The sequence below is a fragment of the Salmo salar genome, chromosome 29 (assembly GCF_965601325.2).
Source record: "Salmo salar chromosome 29, fSalSal1, whole genome shotgun sequence".
In the NCBI taxonomy this organism is placed as follows: domain Eukaryota; kingdom Metazoa; phylum Chordata; class Actinopteri; order Salmoniformes; family Salmonidae; genus Salmo; species Salmo salar.
Genome location: NC_138319.1, coordinates 20,337,503 through 20,359,008, shown reverse-complemented (window position 1 = coordinate 20,359,008; position 21,506 = coordinate 20,337,503). Strand labels below are relative to the sequence as shown.

General features: G+C 47.9%; 1 protein-coding gene across 1 annotated transcript in view; it reads right to left on the bottom strand.

Moving 5' to 3' along the window:
• Positions 1–21,506, bottom strand: part of sspo (SCO-spondin) — a 77,203-nt gene that overhangs the window by 32,011 nt on the left and 23,686 nt on the right. Inside the window, exons 33-73 of the mRNA XM_082970736.1 lie at positions 20,889–21,120; positions 20,384–20,536; positions 20,092–20,229; positions 19,649–19,831; positions 18,940–19,090; positions 18,460–18,619; positions 18,152–18,200; positions 17,765–17,884; positions 17,233–17,481; positions 16,716–16,843; positions 16,314–16,455; positions 15,927–16,115; positions 15,036–15,295; positions 14,909–14,930; positions 14,630–14,750; positions 14,228–14,441; positions 12,201–12,342; positions 11,797–11,967; positions 11,314–11,556; positions 10,848–11,003; positions 10,441–10,599; positions 10,009–10,173; positions 9,528–9,719; positions 8,995–9,114; positions 8,578–8,707; positions 8,224–8,349; positions 7,598–7,923; positions 7,289–7,459; positions 6,787–7,039; positions 6,636–6,682; positions 6,188–6,358; positions 5,318–5,452; positions 4,530–4,666; positions 4,250–4,344; positions 4,034–4,083; positions 3,693–3,863; positions 3,032–3,202; positions 1,849–1,928; positions 1,483–1,652; positions 494–540; positions 144–344 (exon numbers count right to left, since the gene is read on the bottom strand). Coding sequence (XP_082826862.1) covers positions 144–344; positions 494–540; positions 1,483–1,652; positions 1,849–1,928; positions 3,032–3,202; positions 3,693–3,863; positions 4,034–4,083; positions 4,250–4,344; positions 4,530–4,666; positions 5,318–5,452; positions 6,188–6,358; positions 6,636–6,682; positions 6,787–7,039; positions 7,289–7,459; positions 7,598–7,923; positions 8,224–8,349; positions 8,578–8,707; positions 8,995–9,114; positions 9,528–9,719; positions 10,009–10,173; positions 10,441–10,599; positions 10,848–11,003; positions 11,314–11,556; positions 11,797–11,967; positions 12,201–12,342; positions 14,228–14,441; positions 14,630–14,750; positions 14,909–14,930; positions 15,036–15,295; positions 15,927–16,115; positions 16,314–16,455; positions 16,716–16,843; positions 17,233–17,481; positions 17,765–17,884; positions 18,152–18,200; positions 18,460–18,619; positions 18,940–19,090; positions 19,649–19,831; positions 20,092–20,229; positions 20,384–20,536; positions 20,889–21,120 — 6,340 coding nt within the window. The remainder of the gene's footprint in view (positions 1–143; positions 345–493; positions 541–1,482; positions 1,653–1,848; positions 1,929–3,031; positions 3,203–3,692; positions 3,864–4,033; positions 4,084–4,249; positions 4,345–4,529; positions 4,667–5,317; positions 5,453–6,187; positions 6,359–6,635; positions 6,683–6,786; positions 7,040–7,288; positions 7,460–7,597; positions 7,924–8,223; positions 8,350–8,577; positions 8,708–8,994; positions 9,115–9,527; positions 9,720–10,008; positions 10,174–10,440; positions 10,600–10,847; positions 11,004–11,313; positions 11,557–11,796; positions 11,968–12,200; positions 12,343–14,227; positions 14,442–14,629; positions 14,751–14,908; positions 14,931–15,035; positions 15,296–15,926; positions 16,116–16,313; positions 16,456–16,715; positions 16,844–17,232; positions 17,482–17,764; positions 17,885–18,151; positions 18,201–18,459; positions 18,620–18,939; positions 19,091–19,648; positions 19,832–20,091; positions 20,230–20,383; positions 20,537–20,888; positions 21,121–21,506) is intronic.

Here is a 21,506-nt window from a genome sequence, read left to right as displayed (position 1 = left end):
AACAGAAAGGAAAGGTGGGAGAGAGAAAATGTGAGACAGGAGGAGGTAAAGAAGGCAGAATCCATGTAATTACACTAACCACATACTATAACGTTGTCTACCTGTAAGTCACAAACCCTTTAAAGTGATTACTATGTTGTTACCTGGGCAGAAGGTGACCACAGGGCAGGGTTGTCTCTGGATCTGTGCCCCCACCCCACCGTGTACTTCCTGTTCTCCCTGGCAGGGGGCTCCTCCCGCCTTGGGCTCTGGACAGCCACAGCTGCGATATCTGGACACCCACTCTGCCCCACATGTCTTAGAGCAGGAGATCCAGCCAGACCACTCACACCACCCACCTGACACTGTCCACCAGGGGAGGGGGGGGGGGGGGGGGGGGGGGGGGGAGAGAATCAGGATGGATCAGACATACATGTGAGTCCATATGCTTTTGTTGATATACTGTATTGAATGTGATTGGAAATTGGGTATTCAGACTGCACCTATTACTTACCTGGACAGGGGTCACTGGTGCAGTTGAGCCTCCCTCCCTCGCAGGTACTGAAACACAAATGATATCAATAACAACCTAACACACGCACGAACGCAAGCTAGCAAGCACTCACCCACACCACGACTACTTTAAGCCTACCGCAATCTGTCGCACCATTGGAGTTTTAATATGCACATATCAAAAGACAACACGACAAAGCTTCTCCACCTCTCCTCTCTCTCCCCTCCTCCCCATCTTTCCCTCTCCTCCCCTCCTCCCCATCTTTCCCCCTCCTCTCTCTTCCCCCTCCTCCCCATCTTTCCCTCTCCTCCCCTCCTCCCCATCTTTCCCCCTCCTCTCCTCTCTCTCCCCTCCTCCCCATCTTTCCCCTCCTCTCCTCTCTCTCCCCTCCTCCCCATCTTTCCCCCTCCTCTCCTCTCTCTCCCTCCTCCCCATCTTTCCCCCTCCTCTCCTCTCTCTCCCCTCCTCCCCATCTTTCCCCCTCCTCTCCTCTCTCTCCCCTCCTCCCCATCTTTCCCCCTCCTCTCCTCTCTCTCCCCTCCTCCCCATCTTTCCCCCTCCTCTCCTCTCTCTCCCCATCTTTCCCCCTCCTCTCCTCTCTCTCCCCTCCTCCCCATCTTTCCCCCTCCTTCCTCTCTCTCCTCTCTCTCCCCTCCTCCCCATCTTTCCCCTCCTCTCCTCTCTCTCTCTCTCTCCCCTCCTCCCATCTTTCCCCCTCCTCTCCTCTCTCCTCCCCTCCTCCCCATCTTTCCCCCTCCTCTCCTCTCTCTCCCCTCCTCCCCATCTTTCCCTCTCCTCTCCTCTCTCTCCCCTCCTCCCCATCTTTCCCCCTCCTCTCCTCTCTCTCCTCTCCTCCCCATCTTTCCCCCTCCTCTCCTCTCTCTCCCCTCCTCCCCATCTTTCCCCCTCCTCTCCCCTCCATCTTTCCCCTCCTCTCCTCTCTCTCCCCCCTCCCCATCTTCCCCCCTCCTCTCCTCTCTCTCTCTCACCAGTTGTTGCAGCCGTCTGGGGCAGTGGTGCTCTCTCCAGGGTACAACCTCAAGCCGGTGTTGAGGTCCAGACAGGGGCACTCCTCTCTCCACACACAGGACGTCCCGTCGGAAGACAGCACCTTGCCCTCCGTGCAGTAACACCCCGCCTCACAGAGCCACTCACAGTGCTGCACAGTGGGGCGGGGGGTATAGGGGGGTATGTTACCATCATTAGCATCACCACCACCATCACCATCATCATACACATCCTCGTGCAAAGTTGACAAAGGAGTCAGCCAAATACCTACACGTCTTACTGGCAGAGCCAGAAGCTGTGTGTATAGATCATGTATATGGAAAATAGAAACAATTTGTGACACTCACAGACAGGTCATCACAGGAGCGAGGACACGAGGGGCCACAGCTACTGAACACTGTCCCAGGGACTTGAGAGCAAGGAGCAACTGAAAACACACACAGTGTCAGTCATATAAACATACACATACACACACATACACACACACACACATACTGTACACAAACAGTCTCTTTCTCTCCACATTCAAGTCCACTAGATGGCGGTACTGCACCAGTGTACATTAGCTGGATTGCCAACCACCATAGAACCCCGAAGACGAATCCAGAAACGAAACTGTCCTGAATGAGGAAATCAGAACAACAGCAGCAGTTCTCCCTGGATCCCTCATTTGGTGTGGAAAAGAAACTTTCAGTACTGTTGAATAATATACGTGTTATAAATAGAAAGTCTGAAGAGGATAACAGACGAGCGGATGGTAGGGGAAACTTTCTAAGTGCGGCTGTTGACTTCACTCTTCATTCTAAGAAAGTGAAAGTAAACATATCTGGTCAAAGGCTATTCCAGAGGAGTGCAACATGCAGTTGAGAGTCTGGGAGAAGATGCAGGAGATTGTTCAGTTCACTCCTGTTATTCTCGACTCCAACACTGTTCACCCCCATCTCATCCTGTCTAACAACCTGATTAGTTTGAGACATAGTACGGAGACACCGCAGCTTCCTGACAACCCAGAGAGATTTGATAAGTACCGGTCGGTTCTGGGTTCTGACGGCTTTAACTCAGGGACACACAGCTGGGACGTTGAGGTTGGGGACAGTATGTTATGGTCTGTTGGTGTGGTCACAGAGTTGAAGGAGGCCACTGCCTCAACGAGAGGACACTGGCGTGTAGATAATAACAAAGGAGTATTTAAAGCTCGCTCCTCATCGGATCAAAGTGTCCCTCTCTCAAGTAGACTGAGACCCCAGAGGATCAGAGTGCAGCTGTCTGAGGATTTTACCAGAGAAAGTCTCTGTAGTAGTGGAACAGTGTAGTTAGAGCTGATACCACCTCTGTCTGTAACAGTGGAACAGTAAAATTCTGTGTCATTCCACAATACAGAGTGCCTTTTGGGTAGTGTAATTTTGTAAAAAATTACGTATTTATTTCATCTAATTATAACATTCTGTCATAAAGATCACATGTTTAATAAAAAAATCAGTTTTACCAATTTTTTGGGGCAATTAGCACACACACATTCTGATAGCGTACCTGGACAGTGGTCAGTGTTGCAGGAGATGACTTCTGTGCCAAGCCCCTCACAGTAGTCCCCCTCTCCCTCTGGACTGGGGCTATCACAATCCCGGCGTCTGCTCTGAACACCCCCACCACATGACTTGGTGCAGTCTGTCCAGTTGCTCCACTCCCCCCAGCCACCATTACCTGTAAAGACCATGACACAACACAGGCTAAACCAAAGTAGTAAAAAAAAAGGGGTGAGTACAGTACAGGACTAATGCTCAATCAAATGATTATTCTACTGCAAAAATGGTAGTGTGCTGAATCCTCATAGATAATCCATAAAACATGTAAAAGCCAACACCTCAAATGATACAGTATGTGTCATTAATTCAGGGTAACACTTTATTTGGATAGTCTATCTGTAGATAGTCCATCTGTATAGACTATCAGTAACATTTCAACTTACTATCTACTAACCCTAGATCTAACCCTCCCCTTAACCCTTATCCTAACCCTAAACGTAACCCTAACCCTTATTCTGAAACTAACCCTAACTGTAACCTTGGCAAGCTGTTGCTTATCAACAGATGGTTTGTTGATCGTATGGCCATCTGTAAAGCATTGACAGATGAAAAATCTGGACTATCCAAATAAAGATATACAAAGATCCCTCCATCAAGGCATTACTCACGATCACAGGGAGCAGTCATACACAGCTGGTCTTGGTGGTCAGGTCCGATACAGGGCAGACCACTCCCAGACCGCTGGGGACTAGAACAGAACCTATAGCGGGACTGGAGACCTGGTCCACAACTCACTGAACACTGACCCCAGGGGGTCCAGGAAGACCACTGACCGTCCACTGTGAGAGGGGGTGGTTATTGTTAGGTTTTGGTTAAAGCTATGGACCGCAACAATAACCAAATCTAAAGCAAATTGCGAGAAATACCTACTTCTGTACCAAAACCAATTTCCCCCTTGTGGTTTTCTCCTACTTCTCTCTACTTTTTAGTAAGCCAATGCCCCACTCACCATTACAGTTGAGTTGAGTGCAGTTTACCAGCCTCCCAGAATCACATGTGCTGTGAGGGAGAGGAGAGAAACTGTCAGAGGACTATTTGTTTCCGAGAGCTCTATTCAGGTTTAATTTCATTAAACAATATCACGTACATACTATGTGATGCTATACTATTGTATACTACTGTATAGTACTGTATACTACTGTATAGTACTGTATAGCACCAATACCAGTTGTTGCAGTCCCTGGGTACGACATCACCAGGTTCATACTGCTCCCCATCCACATCACAGCGACACTGAGACACCCACACACACTTGCCATCCTAAGGAAACAGAGAACGGCCAGTTTGCTCCTTGAGCTATTGCCCAGGCTTTAGCTCAGTGGGTTAACACCATTTTGTGGCACGCAGAAGATCCATGTTCAAGTCCAGTTTGCATGTGTGTGTGTGCGTGTGCGTGTGCGTGCGCGTGTGCGTGCGCGTGTGTGAGAGAGCATAGACAGACAGACCTGCAGGACAGTGCCGTGTGGACACTGACAGCCCGGTGTACAATTCCTCTCATAATCCATACTGATGTCAGAGCAGGTGACCGGCCCCTCCACACACACCGTCCACACCTGTCCCCCAGGACAGCCCGTCCCATCACCTAACACAGGGTGGATGAGACGACAACGCATCAATCAATCAATCTATGCAATTTGAGGTGCAGCCAAAACTCATAGGAACATCAAGAAAGAAGCTCAGCAAAAAAATGGCAACCAAATTCAGCCTTCATAAAAGAAATTATGTTTTGTCACATACACCGGATAGGTGCAGTGAAATGGGATGTTTTGCAGGGTCAGCCATAGTAGTACGGCGTCCCTGGCTCATTAGGGTTAAGTGCCTTGCTCAAGGGCACGTCGGCAGATTTTTCATCATGTCGGCTCAGGTATTCGAACCAGAGACCTTTCGCTTCAACGCTCTAACCACTAGGCTACCTGTCGCCACAGATCAAGTGTGAAAGACCATTGCATAGCTGCGTAGATATATACAGCATAGTTCCAGTATATAGTTGCTTCTGGAGCTTGTTAGTGTGTCTGTAGGTCTTTTTGGTATGCCTATCTATGATCTTGAATCAATAAGGGTATTCAAGGTGGCCTGGTCTGCTTCAGAGAGAGATACTGCACTCGGTGTCAGCGAGAAAGGATACATGAATATCAAAATATAACATCCTCAAAGCTCACATCACATGGTCATACTGTAAGTCAGAGTGGAAGATCAGAGCCTGCTAACTCCCTCCCTCTCTCTCTGTACTCACCACAGGGCTGCAGGTTACAGGCAGAGAACTGCTGGGCAGTACCATGGGTTCTTTGGGGTCCCCGTGTCCTGTTCCTGTACCCCCCACCACACGTCACCGAACACTCTGACCATACACTCCATGGCTCCTTCACACCTGGCATAGGCGTGCGCGCACACACACACACACACACACACACACACACACACACACACACACATTGATGTAGACATTGTGGGTGAGACATTTCCAGCAAAAGTATAGGTATCTGGACCGATGGCCAAATATGCAATGTTCACATTATCTCTCTGAATTCTTTCTGTTGCACCATCACCATCATAACCCATGTGGGATTTAGATCTACTGTATGTCATTCCTACTCATAACCCATGTGGGATTTAGATCTACTGTATGTCATTCCTACTCATAACCCATGTGGGATTTAGATCTACTGTATGTCATTCCTACTCATAACCCATGTGGGATTTAGATCTACTGTATGTCATTCCTACTCATAACCCATGTGGGATTTAGATCTACTGTATGTCATTCCTACTCATAACCCATGTGGGATTTAGATCTACTGTATGTCATTCCTACTCATAACCCATGTGGGATTTAGATCTACTGTATGTCATTCCTACTCATAACCCATGTGGGATTTAGATCTACTGTATGTCATTCCTACTCATAACCCATGTGGGATTTAGATCTACTGTATGTCATTCCTACTCATAACCCATGTGGGATTTAGATCTACTGTATGTCATTCCTACTCATAACCCATGTGGGATTTATATTGTAATGACCAAGAGACCACCTGTAGGAGCCAATGAAACGAACCAGCCTATTGTAGGAGTGTAATGATGGTCTGTCTGTCACCTCCCCTACCCTGACAGGGCTCCAGACTGCAGGTGTCCATCCCCAACCTGTCGCCCCTGCAGACACGCCCCCCGAACGCAGCCGGTGGATTGGTCCCCGAGCGGTACCGCCTCCTCACGCCCACGTCACACGTCCTGCTGCAGGCGCTCCACTGGGTCCAGCTGCTCCAGCCACAGTCCACTGAGAAAGAGAGAAACACAGAGAGAGAGAGAGAGAGAGAGAGAGAGAGAGAGAGAGAGAGAGAGAGAGAGAGAGAGAGAGCGAGAGAGAGAGATAGAGAGAGAGAGAGCGAGAGAGAGAGAGAGAGAGATAGAGAGAGGTTGACAGTCTCTCTTGATTGTTTGGGGTGCTGCCGTCCAGGGCCACACTGAGGAATACTGAGTGAACATATTTGCATATTTGATCAAATCCATCATCAATAATATGACATGAGTAGGCTGCATTGGACCACACTCACCAGCGCAGGGCGCTGTTCCACACACCATCTCTCCATTATGGCAGGTGCTAAGGACAAAAGGAAAGGATGCATAGACAGAGTCCTATACTGTACTTTTTTGTGTTTCTTTCCTTTTCAATAACATTATGTTTATATTCTTCGAGGGGAGTACCAGTTGTTGCAGTCGTCCAGTTTCACACGAGCTCCTCCTGGGTACATCTGTCCATGGTGGTAGCACGGGCACTGGGTGAGGGGCACACAAGTGCTGTTGAGTAGGTAGAGTCCCAGGGTACAGTAGCATCCGTCGTAACACTCCGTGGCACACTCCACCTCTGTTGTCATGTCCATACACACCCGTGGGCACGCACCACCGTGAGCCTGGCACTGCTCCTTGCTCATGTAGGCCATGCCCTCTGGACACACTCCTATATGCCACACAGAGAGTGGGACACACACCAATGCGATGCGATTTAATCTTTCAAGTGATTTGACCACTTTAAGTCCCACAGATAATATGTAGTAACCTTGGCGTGAATACATGTTACTGTTTACCTGACCAGGTAGAACTAGGTGCACTAATAGTAAACGCCTTGTAATGATGAATTCCAGCATGTGTGTATGATTCCAGAATGTGTGTATGATTCCAGAATGTGTGTATGATTCCAGTTCGTTACCTGAACAGGGGTGGGAGTTGCAGTCTCGGGTCTGGATGTGAGGCCCTGGGCAGGTGCTGCCCCCGTGCTGTGGAGGAGGAGAACTGCAGAAGCGCTCTCTGGTCTGAGCCCCCGAGTCACACTCTGATGAGCACAGGGACCATGGGGACCACTCCGACCAGCCGCCATTCACTGGGGGGCAGGGGGTGTATCTCAATAGTGTAAAGTTCTATCCTTCCTTTCATCTACACAGATCTGCGACTACAGAATGGGTGAAAGCAACATGGTGGATGAAGGACAGAACATAAGGTGTGTGTATAGAGGGTGTACCTGGGCAGTGCACGGTGTTACAGGGCTCCTGATCCTCTGCGTCCCCCTCACAGTCGGTGTGTGTGTTGGTGCGGGTGTAGCTGGGTGTGTTGGTGCGTGTGTAGCTGTGTGTGTTGGTGGGTATGTTACAGGTGCGGAACCTCCTCCTCAGCCCCACCTCGTCCACGTGGTGGAAACAGGTCTTGCTGCACTCTGACCAGGCCGTCCACTTCCCCCACACCGCCTCATCCTTACCAGGGGGACAGGGGGTGAAGCACTGACGAGCCTCTGAGGAGTCCCCAGGACAGGGCTCGACTCTCGCCACTCCTGCTGGGCTCACAGGGGACCTGGGGGAGGGGTCAGAGGGACAGGGGGACAGGGGATAGAGGACAGATGACAGAGGACAGGGAAAAGAGGATACAGCATAGGGGACAGGGGATGGGGACAGGAGACAGGGGATGGGGGAGGGGGATAGGGGACAGATGACAGATGAAAGGGGATAGAGGACAGGGGATAGATGACAGAGGAGAGGGGACAGGGAACAGATGACAGAGGACAGGGGACAGAAAGCCATCAGAGACACATGATAAGCCACACAATGGTTTATATGTGTCACTGTTGGTGGGATGCTGGTGAGGTGAACCCACCTATAGCGCTGCTGTAGTCCAACCCCACAGGAGCTGTCACATGATGTCCAGGAGGACCAGGCTGACCAATCACAGCTGGCCACACAGCTGGAGTTGTCACATGAGACACGTCCATCTTCACACACACTGGTAGAGAGGGAGACAAGAAGAGGGAGAACATGAAACGACAATATGACATAACACAACTATTGACTGTAAGCTCAGGAATAAAGGAATGATGTGGGTTGTAGGCAGGCTTGGTGTGTGTGTGTGTGTGTGTGTGTGTGTGTGTGTGTGTGTGTGTGTGTGTGTGTGTGTGTGTGTGTGTGTGTGTGTGTGTGTGTGTGTGTGTGTGTGTGTGTGTGCGCCTCTCACCATGTGCTGCAGTTGTCCTTGCTGACCTCTTGTCCAGGCTGCAGTGGCAGTCCCTCCCAGTGGCACCCACACTGACTGGCGTTCACACAGTGGCCATCCTGTAGGAACAAACCAGCCGGACAACGACAACCTGGATAGCGAGACAGAAGAGAGTTAACGACAGACAGACAGACAGACAGACAGACAGACAGACAGACAGACAGACAGACAGACAGACAGACAGACAGACAGACAGACAGACAGACAGACAGACAGACAGACAGACAGACAGACAGACAGACAGACAGACAGACAGACAGACAGACAGACAGACAGACAGACAGACAGACAGACAGACAGACAGACAGACAGACAGACAGACAGACAGACAGACAGACAGACAGACAGACAGACAGACAGACAGACACCACTTAATACCTGTGACGCATTGGGAGGTGCAGTTGGGGTAGTGCAGGTGTGAACAGGTCGGGGGACATGGCTCCACTCTACCAGACTGGCAGTCAGCCTCTCTTACCACCACCATGCCTTTAGTACAGCCTAGACAGCAAGCAATTTACATTATTAGAGCTTGACTATTATCAGTAACAATTTAATGGGATATTGCCCACAGAATGAATCTTTTTTTATAGCATGTTACAAACAATCCATAGTCCAAGACAACATGATCAAACCATAAGACAACATGATCACCTGTACACTTCTAGAAAAAAAGGTGCTATCTAGAACCAATAAGGGTTCTTTGGCTGTCCCTAAAGGATAATCTTTTGAATAACCCTTTTTGTTTCCATGTAGATCCCTTTTGGTTCCAGTCGAACCATTTTGGGTTCCATGTAGAACCATTCCCACAGAGTGTTCTACAGTACATGGAACCCAAAAGAGTTCTATCTGGAACCAAAAAGGGTTCTCCTATGGGGACAGTCGAAAACATAACCTATTTATTTGCAGCTCACCTGTCTGTGAGTCTGTGTTGGGGCCACAGGGCTGGCTGTTACAGCTCTGGGTCTGCAGTCTCATCCCCTCACAGTCACGCCCCCTGTTCTTAGGGGGAGGGTTGGAGCAGGTCCGGTTCCTCCCCCTCAGCCCTCCCCCACACTGGGCGTCACACAGGGACCAGCCCGTCCACTCTGACCACTGACCGTCCACTGGGAGAGAGAGACGAGAGATGCAGGGATGGGGGAGGTGGGAGAGAAGGAGGAAGCAGAGGAACTTTGAATGAGCAGGGCTTGGTAGAGTACATTAGTGTAAACCAAGGGAGAGTGCAACTGATAGAGAGACGAGAGACAGGGAAATAATGAGTAGGGAGACAAGAAGAGAGAGAAAGAAAGAAAGAAAACAACAACTGACACAGATCTTGAGAAGAGGCAGTCAAAATAGAGGAAGGCACAGACAAAAACAGTCAAAAGAGGGTCAGATCTCGGGGTGCCCCCTCACCGAGACACGCCTTAGGAAAGCAGGCTCGGCTGTCAAACTGGGCGCCCCCACACGTTCCCCCGGCCAGCGCCTCTCTCAGGACCTCCCTCTGGCGGAACAGGGAACCCAGGCCACACGTCACACTGCACTGGCTCCAGCCCGTCCACGCTGACATGATACAGTTCACTATGGAACAGACAGATAGACACCATCAATAATCATGTTTAATCATCCATTAATGACCATTACTGGACAATGATCCTGGACAATGACAGGGGACAATGTCACAGACTAGGACAGATAATATTACCTTGCCCTTTATGGATGCAATGCAGCAGTTTTTTTGTAAGGACTCCATGTACTTTACATTGTAGTGTATGCAATGCAATCTACTGTAAATCATACAGAAATGTAAATCAGCCCCCCAGTTTTGACCCTCCCGGCTTGCCGTACCACAGTCTCGCTCGTCTGATCCATCAGCACAGTCCCTGTGCAGGTCACACCTCTTGTCAAGGTGCACACACTCCCCGCTGCCACAGGAGAACTGCTTGGGGGAGCATGGGTTGGGCACTAGGGGGCGCCGTGTCATTACTGTTGGCCTTGGTGTAGTACCTGAGGAAGAGCAGGAATATGAGCAGGACTATTACCGCAAGCAATAGGTGATACAACACCCTCCTACAGTATGTCTGTCACTATAGGCAAGGTAATGGTAATAGTTGAAACTGTGACATTTTCAAGTCAACTCATGTAATCTGTCAGTCAAATATGATGATGAAGAAGAAGATGATGATGATGAGGAGGAGGAGGAAGAGAGGTGAAGGGGGAGAAATTGAACCAGACTCTGGTGACATGTACTGTACCACAGTGGTCTTCGTCAGAGCCATCAGGACAGTCCTGGTGACCATCACACATCACCGCGGCATCCACACAGCCAAACAGCCTGCAGGAGAACTGGCCCTCCACGCACAGGACTCTGGGTAGGCCCCCGTCATGGGCGGTCGTGGTAACCCAGAGAGCTGGGGATAAACAAACCAACAAGCACCTTAACATGTAGCGAGATGGCTAGTTAGCGTCGTACAGTGACATCTCCTTCCTCAGGACTGAAGAACCTGTGCTCCGGACTCATAAATACCTGGGCTTTTATGGGTCAACTGAGAACACTGGTTCAAATAGCAGATCAGCCATGTCAGGGATCATGTCAAGGACACACACACACACACAGTGTACACACGCACACGCACGTGCACGCACACTCACACGCACACACACACACTCTTCGATAACAAGATAAAAGCCACTCGTAACAGTTTTCTTTAAGAATCTCACCTGTTGTAGACTGCAGGCCAGGTATTCCGGAGTGGAGGGTACTGGGCCCAACCCCTGGGTGCCCTGTGGATCTGGATGTCCACTGACCTGGCCTGGGGGTGGTGAACCCATGAACATCTGGTTCCCCTGTTCCCCCAGAGCTGTCAGGACTGAGACCCGGGGTACCCGTGGTGGCAATGCCAGGGCGGCCATCCTGGGGCTCCTTGGTGTGTACCCCGGGTTGACCCCTGGTGGGCACTGTGCCTGAAGTGGAGAGAGAGTGGTTCATTCGTGCATTTGACTTCATATCAGTTCCAGATATACTTGAGAAATTTAAGTGGTGATGTAATCAGTTCTTGAAAGATTGCAATAGTACACTTATGAGTGCCGATGTTGCAATGTTTAATGCTCTGTTTACATCGGAAAATAGAATGTCATCCTCTCAGCAACACGTGTATATTGCATGGTTCCGTATTGGAAACACATGGGTGACCCCCTCCTCACCACAGTTGATCTCGTCAGAGTGGTCTTCGCAGTCCAGTCGGCCGTCACACAGTACAGACACAGGAACACACTCCCCACTGTGGCAGGCAAACTGGCCCGGGTAGCAGCGCTTCACTGTCATCACATCAACACCACGGGGAGTCGTGGCGCTGCTAGGGGTCACCAACTCCTCTGTCATACAGGGTGAATTCTTACGTTAGACTGACAGATGGCGATAGAGGAAATAGTATGCACGTGGGATAAGTGCGATGTACTCTATCATGGATAGAGCGTCTAGTTTGAGCTCAATAGGCACAAACGGGAGAACAAGTTTTAAAGCACACAAAAATACACACAAAAAAATATGCTCTCCCATTTCAAAATATTTGCTCCACTTTTCTGCCGACTGATCTCAGAGCACCTACCTCCTTTGCAGCCTAGGATCTCTGCACGGAGATAGAAGGTGTGTCGGAACTCTACTGGGATGATGCGGAGGTAGCGAGCTCGGACCAGCCTCCCAAGCCAACGCGTCACCGGGGTCCTGCCCACCATCCGCACCTCAAACACCTTGTACACAGACAAGGAGAAGAGGTTGGACAAAAGGTTGTGCTTTCAAACCAATTGGTTCAAGTAAATTACACACGCTTCACCTTGGATTTCTCTCCTGACTTTCAGGTCATTATTGTAAAAGTGAATGTGTTCTCAACGACTTAACTGGTTAAATAAAGGCAAATAAATAAAATGTGTTATTTTCATCAAACACACACACACACACACACACACACACACACACACACACACACACACACACACACACACACACACACACACAGTCTTGTACAGCTAACCTTGTAGGGACACACAATTCAGTCCCATTCAAAATCTTATTTTCCCTAACCCCTAAGCCGTACTCTTACCCTTACCCTAACTGTAACTGTAACCCTAACCTTAACCCAAAAACCTAACCTTAGCTCCTAACCCTAAACCTAACCCTAGCTCCTAACCCTAGCTCCAAACCCTAGCTCCTAACCCTAAACCTAACTCTAGCTCCTAACCCTAGCTCCAAACCCTAGCTCCTAAACCTAACCCTAAACCTAACCCTAAACCTAACCCTAGCTCCTAAACCTAACCCTAAACCTAACCCTAAACCTAACCCTAGCTCCTAACCCTAGCTCCTAACCCTAAACCTAACCCTAGCTCCTAACCCTAGCTCCTAACCCTAGCTCCTAACCCTAACCCTTAACGTAATTCTAACCATAACACTCATTCTAACCTTAAACTTAAACCCCGTAGAAATAGCATTTGACCTCGTAGGGCCGAACAAAATGTCCCCATTTGGTCAAATTTTTGTTTGTTTATTATTCTTGTGGGGACAACTGGTCCTCACAAGACTAGTTAAACACACACACACACACACACACACACAGACACACACACAGACACACACACACACACACACACACACACACACACACACACACACACACACACACACACACACACACACACACACACACACACACACACACACACGTCTTTGTTTCTCTATCTTTCTGTCTCCACATTCCAGTCTACTTGATGGACCATGACCCCCCCCCCCCCCCCCCCCCCCCGTGAACTAATAGCTACTTCTTTGAGGAAAAGTAGCTACTAGCTACCTTAAGATGAATGCACTAACTGTAAGTCACTCTGGATAAGAGTGTCTGGTAAAATGTGCCGGTAATGTACATTAGCTGGATTGCCAACCACCACAGAACAACCAAAGAAGAATCCAGAAACGAAACTGTCCTGAATGAAGAAATCCAGAACAACAGCAGCAGTTCTCCCTGGATCCCTCATTTGGTGTGGAAAAGAAACTTTCAGTGCTGTTGAATAATATACGTGTTATAAATAGAAAGTCTGAAGAGGATAACAGACGAGCGGATGGTAGGGGAAACTTTCTAAGTGCGGCTGTTGACTTCACTCTTCATTCTAAGTGAAGTAAATATATCTGGTCAAAGGCTATAAAATAGGAGACAAAATGGCTTCTAGATCTTCTCTCTCAGAGGAGGATCTCTCCTGTCCTGTTTGCCGTGACATCTTCACTGTAGTAGTGGAACAGCATAGTTAGAGCTGATACCACCTCTGTCTTTAACAGTGGAACAGTAAACTGATACTGCAGTACAGTTGGAGCTAATATCACACGTATAATTTGTAGAAGGATTATGATCATAAATTTGACCTATTGTAAATATATCTATTTCTCATCATAACAAGATCACATAGGTTACAATACAAAAGCACTCATTTTATACCATTTCCTGTTTTTCCCATCTTACTGAAGCTTAATAAACATTGATTTTGAAGAAGAAAAACATAATTGTACTCCTGTCATTCCAGAGGTTTGTACCTACCTGAGAGAAGTAAAAAGTACTTTACAAATAAAGTGTATTATGGTCATAATCATTACTACCTTGGCAGGACTGCCCCTCTCTACAGTCTCGGTGTAGTCAGTGAAGTGGCTCTGGACCAGGGCGAAGGCCAGACGGTACTTGGAAAGGTAGCCCCACATCCTCTCACTGCCCTGGGTCACCACGCCAGATACCCAGGTGGGCTCTAGGAGGTCCACCTGGAGGTAGGGCTGAAGGTCGCCTGGCAGGGGGCTCCATCCAGGCTCCATGATCAGACTGACATGAGACAAATGAATGAGAAAATAGGTAAATATGTAATTAAGAAGTCAATAACCTCCATGATCAGACTATGAGATGATGAGACCAACATAAGATGTGATAATGAGAATATTTGTCGATAACAAAATATTTGAAGAACAAGAAACTATGTCATTATTGATACATTATCGGTTTTGAGAGCTCACACGTTAGGCACAATGTTGAGGCGCCCGGCATCCGCGGGGTTGTTCTCGCGGTGGGTGGACGAAGTCAGCTGACCATAGCGAATCTTCCCGTCCTCCAATCCCAGTGCAGAGGAACAGATGCCTGCATGCATTCCAATTCACATACTTCAGTACCTCAAGCCACAATCTATCATTTTCATTTCTACTCAAAAATGGATTCCTTTAAATAACAATTTAGCATAAGCTAAATTCAACAATAGCAATATTCTGAACAACTTCATGCATCCATGTCCAACTGACCTCTATACCCAGGGCCACCTGCCTGTGGGGTTTAGAAAAAACAAAAGGTTATTGTAACATGAAAAGCAGAAGACACAACCTCAGAAAACATGAATACACAGGAGTTATCAGGAGTGCCTTGACCTACTGTTGGTGTAGGGGTAGTCTTATGCAGAGTGACAGCGGCCATGCTAGGGGTCCTTAGAGGAGCTGGTGTGGGACTGTTAGGCCTCTGTGCCTGGGTGGTTTTATCGTGAGGGTAGCATCCTATCTCATCCTCTCCATTGGGACAGTGTGGGATTCCGTCACAGCGCAGGGCTGCATCAATACAGCCCCCAGGTGGCGGACAGGAGTACTGACCTCTGGGACAGCCCCGTGGGCTTGTAGGTGTAGGAGAGGGCTGAGTACCTGGAAAAAAGTTCAATGCATGAAACCAATGGATTTGGTTATGCTTCTCAGCATACTGTGCCTTTCTTCATGTACAATGTCTGTCTAACTATCTGATAACTATGATTAATGCATGTCACTACTATCACCATATCACTACTATCACTATGTCACTACTATCACCATTTCACTACTATCCCCATATCACTACCATCACCATATCACTACTATCACCATTTCACTACTATCCCCATATCACTACTATCACCATATCACTACTACCACCATGTCACTACTATCACCATATCACTACTATCACTATGTCACTACTATCACCATATCACTATGTCACTACTATCACCATATCACTACTATCACTACTATCACCATATCACTACGTCACTACTATCACCATATCACTACTATCACTATGTCACTACTATCACTATGTCACTACTATCACCATATCACTACTATCACCATATCACTACTATCACCATATCACTACTATCACCATGTCACTACTATCACCATATCACTACTATCACCATATCACTAATATCACCATATCACTACTATCGCCATATCACTACTATGAATCAATGAGAGAGATCATCTAGCCAAGTCATGCTGGGTAAATATAGGAACTGACCACAGCGCAGCTCGTCAGATCCGTCCCCACAGTCATTGACCCCATCACATACAACCCCCTTGGGCCCCGTGGGGACACAGCGCCCGTTACCACACTGGAACTCTCTATCTCTGCAGGGCCGGGCCGAGGTGACCGGGGAGAGAGGAGAGAGAGGAGAGAGAGGAGAGGGGGTGGATAGCCTGCGGGAACCTAGGGAGAGGAGGAGGAGTGTAAAGGGGGACTGTTATTGTTTTTAAACCATTTGTACTTACATTGAATCTAAAGCATTTATTCTTATTGTTTTGCTGCCGTATGGTAGATTTTAATTTGTTTATCAAATATAGAAAATGTAGCAACTTTTCAAACCAATGCATACACACAACTGTAAATACTTTGTCCAACACACACCATTTTCACAGCCCATGAGTTCCAAGCGGAGGTATATGCCGTTCTGGAAGTCGTGAGGCAACACACGCACAAACTGAGCCGACACCATCCTGTCCAGCCTGGTGTAGGACACACTCCGGTCGTCACGGTTACCCAAGAACACCTGGGGCATCAACATTGAAGTTGATTGGATTTTTTGTGTGCCTTTATTTAACCAGGAAAGTAATTGAAAAAACATTCTCTTTTACAATAACAACCTAAATTGGATGATGGGAAAGAAAATGGATTGCAGTGAAATTCAACAGCAAATTAGAGTTTTGCTCTGTTCCAATACGTACACTAGCATACTTCCAAAAATGAAGTGGGCATGCTAGAATAGATTTTGGAAAGTAGTTGGTGCTAGGGTTGATGGGTAGTGGGCACCTTGGCTCTGGGGCGGGCATCAGCAATCAGCTGCTGGTAGGTGTACCACTGTCTGCCATCGTTACTGAACTGCAGGTAGAAACTGGACACGTAGGTGTCAAACACACCTCCCCCTTGAGTCAGCACACCTGGTGGACACAGAGAGGGGGAGATAGAGAGGGGGAGATAGAGAGGGGGAGATAGAGAGGGGGAGATAGAGAGGGAGACATAGAGAGGGGGAGATAGAGAGGGAGAGATAGAGAGGGAGAGATAGAGAGGGAGAGATGGAGAGATAGAGAGGGAGTGATAGAGAGAAATAGTGAGGATGTAGAGAAAGAGAAAATAAGCAAAAAGAGTGAGATGTTAGAAGAGAAAACATTGATAGCGTTTTTATATCATGAATTAACTAGCACCCATATAATATTAACGTGTGCATGTACACAGCCACGCATTCTATCCCCCATATACTTTGGCTGCAAGCAATATGACCCCCTGATTTGATTTGTTTTGGTTTGATTTGGTTTAAGTGGTTCATTACCAGTGATGTTGTGGGGTCTTAGCAGGTCCAGCTGGAGATATGGGGCCTGCACAGCTCCACTGTGGCCCTCGGGGGCCCCTGTAGGAAGGTTCCTGTACTGCTCTGTGTCAGGGCTCCAGCCCTGCAGATCCTTATGGGGGTCCCGTGCGTACAGACGCCCTGCCCGTGGAGGGTGACCCCACTGGTGTGAGGAGGCACTGAAGCTGGAGTCAGGGAGAGATTGGACCCCCAGGGGGGACCAGCACTCTTCTATACAAGCAGAAACACAGCATACTTACAAATATATTTGATAAACTACAAATACCACCGACCAACAGATTAAATCTTGCGTTACATTTTGGTAGATCTCCAACATTATTCATCAGTGGTCTTTACATCAGATTATTCATAAATTATTCATAAAGCAGAAGCAATGACAAAAAGCGCAAGGTAAAATGTGGGACAATGCATCTGGTTATTGTTAAATCAATGAGTGTTTTCATTGTATCAGTCCCTATTCAAAGAAATGGTTAAATAGATCAACGATACTGACCTCCAGGTGGAAGGGGGTACGTGGGGACCAGGGGTATACTGCCATCTGTTGGGGTGGAGGGTTGGACACTCACTGACACAGTAGCAGGTGTCGTTGCCACTGAAATGGTGCCATTATCACCTGACAATAGGGAGAAATTCAGCACTGAAAAATCCCATTCCCACTGACATTCTGTCACCACCTAATATCTTCTGTCTAGGTTAATTGTGTTTGGTTAGCCAGATATAACCCCTACCTCAGGTTTCCATTTCAAATACAGATTTCAACAGCTATCATATCAGCTAACATTTTAGTCAAATATAGATTTTTTTTCCAGCTTGATATCGAGTGTTGGAATCATTGACAAAAGGGGAACATATGGTCAGTAATGTACTAGATACTAGTTACCTTCACAATAACAACACTTGTCACCTTCACCTGGAACCAGACTCTGACCCTGCAAGACAAAAGACATTATTCGATTGTTGCTACGACACAGGGCCATGGACGGAAACTAGTGAGTCGTGTGTCAACAGAACTAGAGACTTTTAATGAGGCGGTTGAGGGAACACACATGCTAGAACATTTATTTTAGATAAGAACCCTCCAGTCACACAGTGGTAGAAAAACACATTTTTAACATGATGTATTCTGGCATGGGCGCACGCAAACACACACACACACGCAGAGTTAGTGTAAACCTCAGTGTTTCTGACCTGGGGGCAGCCAGTGGCAGCATGTTGGCAGTAGGGGGCACACTGCACTGTGAGGTTGGGCAGACAGTGGCACAGCTGGCACTGGCCCGCCTTCCATCGGTCCCCAACTGCATGGGACTGGCCATGGAACTCACACTCCTCACAAGGCTCTGTCTGACAGCTGGGGACAGACACACACACGCACACACGCAGACGCGCAAGCACACACATACACAAACACATACACAAGGCCATTTTACCATCCCTCTGCCAGACTCCAGAGAACAGGATGTTCCATACATTTATGGGTGTAAAGGAATTCCACTCTTTAACCATTTCTAAGTATCACTTTTACTTGTGGTGTTATTGAAGTGGCTGTAAGTTGACAGGAAAGGCAATGTGTTAAACAAACATTCATACGTAATGTAGTGTATTTAGATGTATTTATCATCATGTATAAACACATGATGAACGTGATTGAATGTGCACTGTGTCTTTTACCGGCGAGCTTTCCTGTAGATTCCTCTGCACTTTCTCCCATTGCCATGGTTACTGGGGTTGTTGGGACTGCGGAAGGACCACTGGACACTCTGGACCCCACACGGTCCCAAACACTCCCCCCAAGAGGACCACGTCGACCAACCACAGTGGACTGACACACAAACACACACACACACACACACACACACACACACACACACACACACACACACACACACACACACACACACACACACACACACACACACACACACACACACACACACACACACACACACACACACACACACACACACAACGTTACATTGTAGTAATTTAGCAGACTCTCTTATCCAGAGCAATGAGGGTTTTGGCCCAACACAACCGCTAGGCTATCTGCCGCCCACACAGACAGTCAGCGATGTAGCAGTGTAGTACAAACAACACATCTTGTCCAAGTACACTCTGTATTGCTTTCATAAGCCTTTACAGAATATTGAATGGACAGTAAAAAATGTTAACTTGAACTTGAACAGAGGTGAAGCCTGGGTCTTGTTTAAGAGACAGGAAATGAGAAAACATGTAGGGACTAAAAGTGCTTTTAAAATAGGAAGTAGTACCATCTCTCCATGTAAGTACATTACTTTCCATAATACATTTTTTTTATTCTCCCATTTCTTCCAACTGAACACAACCTAACAGGAGGGTGTACTGTGTAGTGTAGACTAACCTGTACATTCTGGGTTCGGCTGGCAGTGTTGAGGTCTGCCTCTCTCACACGTACAGATCTCACAGTCCTTCTTGACATGCTGTCCAGGCCAGTACCGCACCCCGGCCACCTCACACACACACTCCTCCGGCAACACACACTGCTGGGCATGGTTCATCACCCAACCCTCTGGACACCAGCAACCTGCAGGAGAGAAGGAGGGAGAGAGGCAGGAGGAGGAGAGAGAGGGGGAGAGGAGGAGGAGGGAGAGGGGGAAAGAGTAAAGTGAAGAATAGTGAAAGCTAGTGTGTGGCTAAACTCAGTGCTTTATACACACTGTAGGTCAGCAAACTATTCTCCATGTTGGTACGTGTTCTGTTCTCTTGGGATCTGCAGCCATTAAATGTGATATTTGATCAAGAAAAAATGACTACAGAGCACATCCTCCTCTCCTGTACTCTGACCTGAGAAACATGGTGCAGTCGGGTCGCAGACAGAGCCACTAATGATGTGGGCACAGGACACTGGGCAGGGGGCACAGCTGAGTCTCACCAGGCCACTAGGACATGTGACGTTGGCACAGCCATCTTGAGGGCAAGGCTCTGGAGGAAGGGGGGGGGGGGGGGGGGGGGGGCAGAGAGAGAATGTAAGAGCAGATTAAAGCTTGACTTTGCAGCTCATTTCACTTCATGGCACTTCATCAATTATTAGCCCTTCCATATCTTGTCTAATATATTTCAGTCTTAGTGGACTTACTGATTTCTGTGGCCAGGTTTGACTCTCCAGGGAGCTGGGTGCAATCTCTGCCCCCATTCTGGGGTGGGATGCACCCCCTCTGCCTTACCTCCACACCCCCACAATCCTTAGAGCAGTTAGACCACGTCACCCACGGCAACCAGTGCCCATCCACTATTGACAAGAGGCAAGTATGTCATGCAAAGAGGGTTCACATTGTAATAAATAACAAGTGATGATGATTATGATGTCGACAAAGATAACAAATCTAATGATGAAGATTCCAATGACAATGATGATGATGAAGATGATGAAGATGTTACTTACTACTGTAAGTCGCTCTGGATAAGAGCGTCTGCAAAAAATGACTAAAATGTCAATGTCAAATGTAATGATGATTGCGATGATGATGATGTTGATGCTGATTGTGAAGACAAAAGTGATGATGATGAAGATACTACTGCCGCTGATTAATATCATGACGATAACAACAACCACCATATGGCTCATCTCTCCCATCTCTCACCAGGACATGACGTGCTGAAACACTGCTGTCTCTGGGTGTCGTCCCCTCTGCACTGACCCAGGGCATCCCCCAGGGGGCAGAGTCTCTGCCTGCTCATGGAGCCTGTCCCACAGGAGAGGCTACAGGGACTCCAGGGGCCCCAAGGGGCCCAGCTCCTACAGCCCTGCTCATCAGAGGGCCCCCCTAAGGGCCCTAGCAGGGAGTCAGCACAGTCTGCCATGCCATTACACACCTAGAACACACACAAAGAACCAAAACAACACCTAGATCACTCCACTTAAAGGTCCAGTGCAGTCAAAATGCTGTTTTTTCCTGTGTTTTATATCATATATCACATTTTATATCATAGAGCTGATGAATCTAACACTGTAAAAGCTAAAAAAAATATGTATCAGTGTTATTTCCTGATAGTTACTGGTTGAAAATATAATCTACACATGATCTTCTAATCAGCAGGGTTGCATGGGCGTGAGTTTTGGCTTTCCATGATGACATCACCATGCGGTAAATTGGTTAATAGACCAATAAACAAAGAGAGTTCCAAACCACTCTGCCAATCACAGATAGTTTTCAGTTTTCCCCTCCCCACTCAGACAACCTCCAGACAGTTTTCGAAAA